This window comes from Neodiprion lecontei, chromosome 5 (genome assembly GCF_021901455.1).
Source record: "Neodiprion lecontei isolate iyNeoLeco1 chromosome 5, iyNeoLeco1.1, whole genome shotgun sequence".
NCBI lineage: Eukaryota > Metazoa > Arthropoda > Insecta > Hymenoptera > Diprionidae > Neodiprion > Neodiprion lecontei.
In genome coordinates, this window is record NC_060264.1 from 3,588,280 (window position 1) to 3,593,408 (window position 5,129).

At 44.2% G+C, this 5,129-nt stretch overlaps 1 protein-coding gene and 1 long non-coding RNA gene across 5 annotated transcripts; one reads left to right on the top strand and one right to left on the bottom strand.

Moving 5' to 3' along the window:
• Positions 1-143: 143 nt before the first annotated feature.
• Positions 144-2,661, bottom strand: LOC124294744. Of its 2 annotated transcripts, none has more exons than XR_006904677.1 (2): positions 2,528-2,661; positions 144-658 (listed from the first exon to the last, which is right to left on the bottom strand). It is a non-coding gene; the product is annotated as an uncharacterized LOC124294744 (long non-coding RNA). The 2 variants fall into 2 exon arrangements; XR_006904676.1 differs by lacking the exon at positions 2,528-2,661 and adding an exon at positions 1,039-1,131.
• Positions 1,618-4,996, top strand: LOC107217519. Of its 3 annotated transcripts, none has more exons than XM_015655083.2 (5): positions 1,618-1,910; positions 2,413-2,686; positions 2,820-3,092; positions 3,303-3,412; positions 3,772-4,996. In XM_015655083.2, exons 1-5 carry the CDS (start codon positions 1,618-1,620, stop codon positions 4,067-4,069), a joined length of 1,248 nt encoding a protein of 415 aa, XP_015510569.2. In that variant the 3' UTR covers positions 4,070-4,996. The 3 variants fall into 3 exon arrangements, with proteins under 3 accessions (XP_015510569.2, XP_046597579.1, XP_046597578.1); XM_046741623.1 differs by lacking the exon at positions 1,618-1,910 and adding an exon at positions 2,004-2,261; XM_046741622.1 differs by lacking the exon at positions 1,618-1,910 and adding an exon at positions 2,027-2,114.
• Positions 4,997-5,129: the final 133 nt, after the last annotated feature.

A 5,129-nucleotide genomic window follows, 5' to 3' on the forward strand; every position in this document is an offset into this window, starting at 1 on the left:
ATGTACCTTATACCTATGTATACTTAGATATTTAGCCTACGGAAAACAAGGTTTATTATAGCACTGTAATACAGTTTTATACATGCAAAAATCGTTCGAACGAAGCCTGTATTTTGAGTTAATCCTGGAGCTTCGCCTATGTGTTTTTCTATTTTTGTATTTTTTTTTTTTTGTACGGTATCTTTTTCTCTACAATAATAAGTCGACTATTTTCCTTAACAATAAGTATGAGACTCAATTCGGAACTTGGATAAACACAAGTTACCGTATAGCTATACGTTAGATCGTTGCAGAAATACAATTATACAAACGTGTGTAGCTCATTCGAGTTTTATTTTTATCGGCGATTCTGGACGTAGCACTGTACACATGACAGTAACAAAGATCTAATCTGATATCCGGCGCCAAAACAGGTGTTCTTTAAAGACCTATCGAGGCGATGACGCGTCTCGCTTTTCAATCTCGCCGACGTTTCACACGCAGCTAGCCGAAACAGATCTGGCGGTGTGTTTGAAAATAAAAAACAAAATTCGCTAATCCAGAGGCGATGATCCCTCCGTATTCATAGAAACAAAGCAAAATCGTCTATGACAGATCGTGACATCCGCGTTGACGAGCTGACGTTTTTATTCTTTCATTCTCACATTTCTATAGGTATCTGAAACAGATATCAAGATTAAATTTGATCGATCCTTGCGCTGTTATCACAGTTGAGTGATAAATCTCAGTCTATTGCAGCTGCATAGTGCGATGGATAGCGGTAAGAGTAATATTATTTGGGTTAAAATTTATGTCAAAAAAAAAAAATATATATATATATGTATATTCAATACCCAACTCTGCGTATGTTTATAATGTCATGGCTCTGCATTATAATTATTTTTCATTATTACTTGATTTTTCGCTCTTGTTAAACATGATATATTTTTTAATTAATTGATACCACATACATGCGGCAAAATGATATATTGTAATTACCGAGCTCACTCGTTACCCTCGTGACTTGACGAGCTATAAAGTAGCGGAGTAAATATTTACCTGCACTGAATGCACCGGGTATCGTGTTTCGTCTCGGTATAATTCATGTGATGTATATAACCCCGTATAGGAAAAATGTAATTACGCATAAAGTGACGCAGCCATACGTATGTATACAATATGTACATTATACTTGTACACATCTGTGCGCGACGCAAGGTAATAACCATTGGTAACAATTCCGTTGCACAGTATACTGCAGCAGAAACAATTACGTAACTTGTAACGATGTAACGTTTTCGATCGTTCGCTCGTTTAATCGCTGTGCGCAATTACAGCCTCGGTATGTATATAATGCATATGTGTTATTATTCGACAGTTATGCATGTCGACGCAAAACCGATATTAATTCTAACTACGCAGCATTTCAACCTCTATCCGAAGTGTTCTGCACAGAATAATAAAAGCATGGAATTTAACTTTCGATTTTGAACAAATTTTCACGTTTACGATCCCTTATCAAGTGGATTTAATTCGCTTTAATATTTCCTGCAGTTATTAAAAAATCCATTGGTGCCACAACAGCTAGGAAGACTTTCAGCCGCGGCTGACGATCAAATTCGAGACGACAAATGACGGATGGGTGGTATCGCGTGCCTGTGCAACGGTTTATCGAAGAGATTAAAACCCGTTGAAAAGCCTCGAGAAGCTGCAGTGAGCTGCGAGTGCGGGTGGGAAGTCGAAACCGGACACGCGATAGCCGTTGGACTCGGTATCTTGGAAGGGAAACGTCTCTTCCTTCTTGCCGTGGGGATATTTGCCGAGTGGAACGTGATCCGATTCGCTGGAGGGTTGGTACCCCTGATCCTGACGGTAGTGTCCGCCTGTCTAGGCGGGCCGGCAGCCTTCGCCACAGTCTTCGCAATCCAGAAGTAAAGACAAACACTATCGAGTTAACAAACGTTATCTCCGGGCAGAGTGGGAAATTCAAAGATTCTCGGTAGCGTTGTGAGTCCTGCGGTGACTGAATCGCAATCAGCATCAACATTCATGCATACCACATCAGCCGCTCTGCACGTGAAACGCGTGTGTTTGAGCTGGATGACTCGTTTCCTTTTCCCCGACTTCCTAGAAGCGTAAAACACTCGAGCGCAGGCTTTGTACTATTTATCTATCTCGCTCACTGTGCACCGATAACAAAACGCAATTTTTCCCCAACGGCATAGTTTTCAACCTGTTCCTGGCAAAGGGCCCCGCAGAATCTTTATGGAAATTGGCTCCCAGTATGTTATAGTACATATCCTCCCGATTAAAAGTTCTCATGGATACAAGTCCCAAAACCAGTAACATACTGTAAATCCAGCCAATTTCCACAAAGATTCTGCGGGGTCCTTTTCAACACCAACCGTTCGTTAAACCTTATCGATATAACAGGCGACGACGGGAACCTCGCTACCGGTGTCTCAAAGGGCTCCTGAAGTGCCTATCAATCGCGGTTCTCTTCTGCGCCCTGATGAATGCCGCCGTTATCGCGACTTTCGGTGCTTACCTCAACATACGGCGGGAGGATATTGCCGGTGTTTTCAACGCCTCGATGATGCTCTACGCGGAGGAATCGTCGCACAAAACCACCATCGACCAGCTCCAGTTCACCTTGCAGTGCTGTGGTCACGCCGGCTACAGCGACTGGATCGCGTTCGATTGGCAGGTGAGAATTTGCCCGTGTTCTTTCAGCATATCCGGTTTCTTGCCTTTTTACACGAGACCGAGTGTGAGCCGTCCTATGTCGTGTTTTGTACCTAGTATACTATAACTGCAACCTTCTCTACCACTGTCAACAGAAAGCGGACTATGCATCGCGGGACGAGATGTCGAGTCAGCGGAGGATTTCTGACGAGGATCTCCGGTCCATGGCGGTGCCGTTCAGCTGCTGCAGACTCCGATCGATGAGACCCTGTTTTCACATGGATTTTACCATGAACGCAGATACCATAAACGACAAAGGTTGCGCCGAAGTCCTGAGCCGTCTGGTTTTCCGCAGTGCCGCACTCGCCTACTGCGTTTCCGCGTTCCTCGTCCTCACGCAGATTCTTCTAGCCATCCTCGTGCTAAAAGTAGGCCGTTACAAGTTTGGAAGTTTAAAAACTGGTGCTCTGCAACTAATCGATCATTCGAAAGTTTTGCATTAATCAATTAATCGAACTTGCGGTTAATCGGTATATGAATCGAAACCGCCGATTAATCGATTAATCGCACGGTACTAGTAAAACAGTGTTCACGTTGTTAAATTGAACCCCCATCGTTATAACTCCGATTCTCCGCAGATCGCCAAGAGACCTTTTCGATCGGATTGTCCATCCCTCTGCGAATGCACGGAAAAATGTCCGTCTGTGTGCCCGCTGCTTGATCATCAATCCAGTACATCGTACGTGAGGTAGATTAATGTTTCGTTAATTGTTTCGCTTCGTGGTCCTGTTCGAGTTTCAACTATACTGCACAGGGCTTCTAGACCACAAAAAATCTTTCTCAAAGTCCCCAAATCGATCTACGATGCATGCGCAAGTGGTGGAAATTTTAAATGTGTGCAGGCGGAATGCGCAAAAGTACTCGACATGTGGAAGCGGGGGTAAAGTGGTAAATTTGAAATGTGCGGAGTGGGTCGATTTAGAGACTTGGGAAAATTTTGGTGGTGTAGAAGCCCTGCAGCCTATTTACTAACAATTGTAACAATTGTACCTACTCTAAGAGACACTCGACATATTGGTCCTATTGAATGCCTTTCTTTAATTTAAGCTCCACCGGCAACACCTCGCCTTGTAGCGATCGTGCAAACTCGTCGGCAGCAAAGAACAGAAGAAGAAACGGGAAGCTGAATACGATATCCAGCCGGAGTTCCGGCTCCTGCAGTAGCTCGTCACCGTCGCCGCCTCCGTCCTCGGGAAAGTCGAAGACGAGTTCCGCGAAGAAGACATCGGCCAGGACGCGGTGCAACGGCGGCTGCGGGGCTGCGAGAATTCGGCCGAGTCTTCACACCGAGCATCGAGTGCCGAAAAAACGATGCGGCCAAAAACGCACCGTCCGACCGAGTTGACGTCACTTAATTCGAGCCGTCTTGATCGCGATACCAATTTGATCTACGTCAGGAATCCGCGAACAGATCCAAGATCGAGAGATCATGCAACGAATTTCACCGGCGTTATAATTCTTGCTCCTTTGATCTCATTCTCCAGTCGAATCTCGCGTACGTGAATTTACGAGAATTTGCAAGCCAGATATATGCCTATATATAACCGGTTTCCGATGGATATGTAGGTACGTTATTTATTATGTGCACACGCATATTGCCATATGAGATCGTGAGAGAAGAAAAAAATCAATAGATGTATGAGAAGAAGTGAAGGACTGCAGTGTGGATCACAGAGGGCGGAAACCTGATTCTGCGGCCTCGCTGCAGCCACGGATTCAATACCGATAAATTAATCCACCGAGGTAGATAAATTCGGTATGAAGAACGAGCTACGAGATTAAAGGGCTGCGTGGGCGATAGAATATCAGCCATGCTCCGTTTTCTTCGACAGCCGTCGTACGCGGCATGAATTAAGAGAGAAGCTGATAAACTGCAGTGAGTTCTCCGCTTCCCGCAGCGCCGATGCATCGAGATTTATAATTATTTATACCTATATCCTGCTAGTCTGCGGCACGAGATTGCGTGCGCCCGATGCAAGGACACCTCTATACCTGTGGCACAACGCAATAATATCGTAAAAGGCTTGATCAATCGATTTTTCGATACTTTTCACTTATACATACACCGCGCTGCACGAAGCTGCTGATAATGGCGTCGGTCAATTATCTACCGTGTCTTCAGCACACCGTTCGGTGTGAATGTGTTTTTAATTAATTTTAACTCGTAACTGTTGATAAATAACGATCTATATGGAGGCGTCTACAACCGCTGATCGATGTTATTCTGTGTATCTACACGTATTTTATCTATAAAGCATACATATATAGTATATACACATATATCGAGTATGAGCACGTTATCTGATTCGGAAATCTTTGCGTATTTGTTGAAAAATTAGGGGCTGAGGCCTATTTCGATATTGAAAAACTGCAATTTCAACCCTGAAATGGAACCTGGAGTCTAT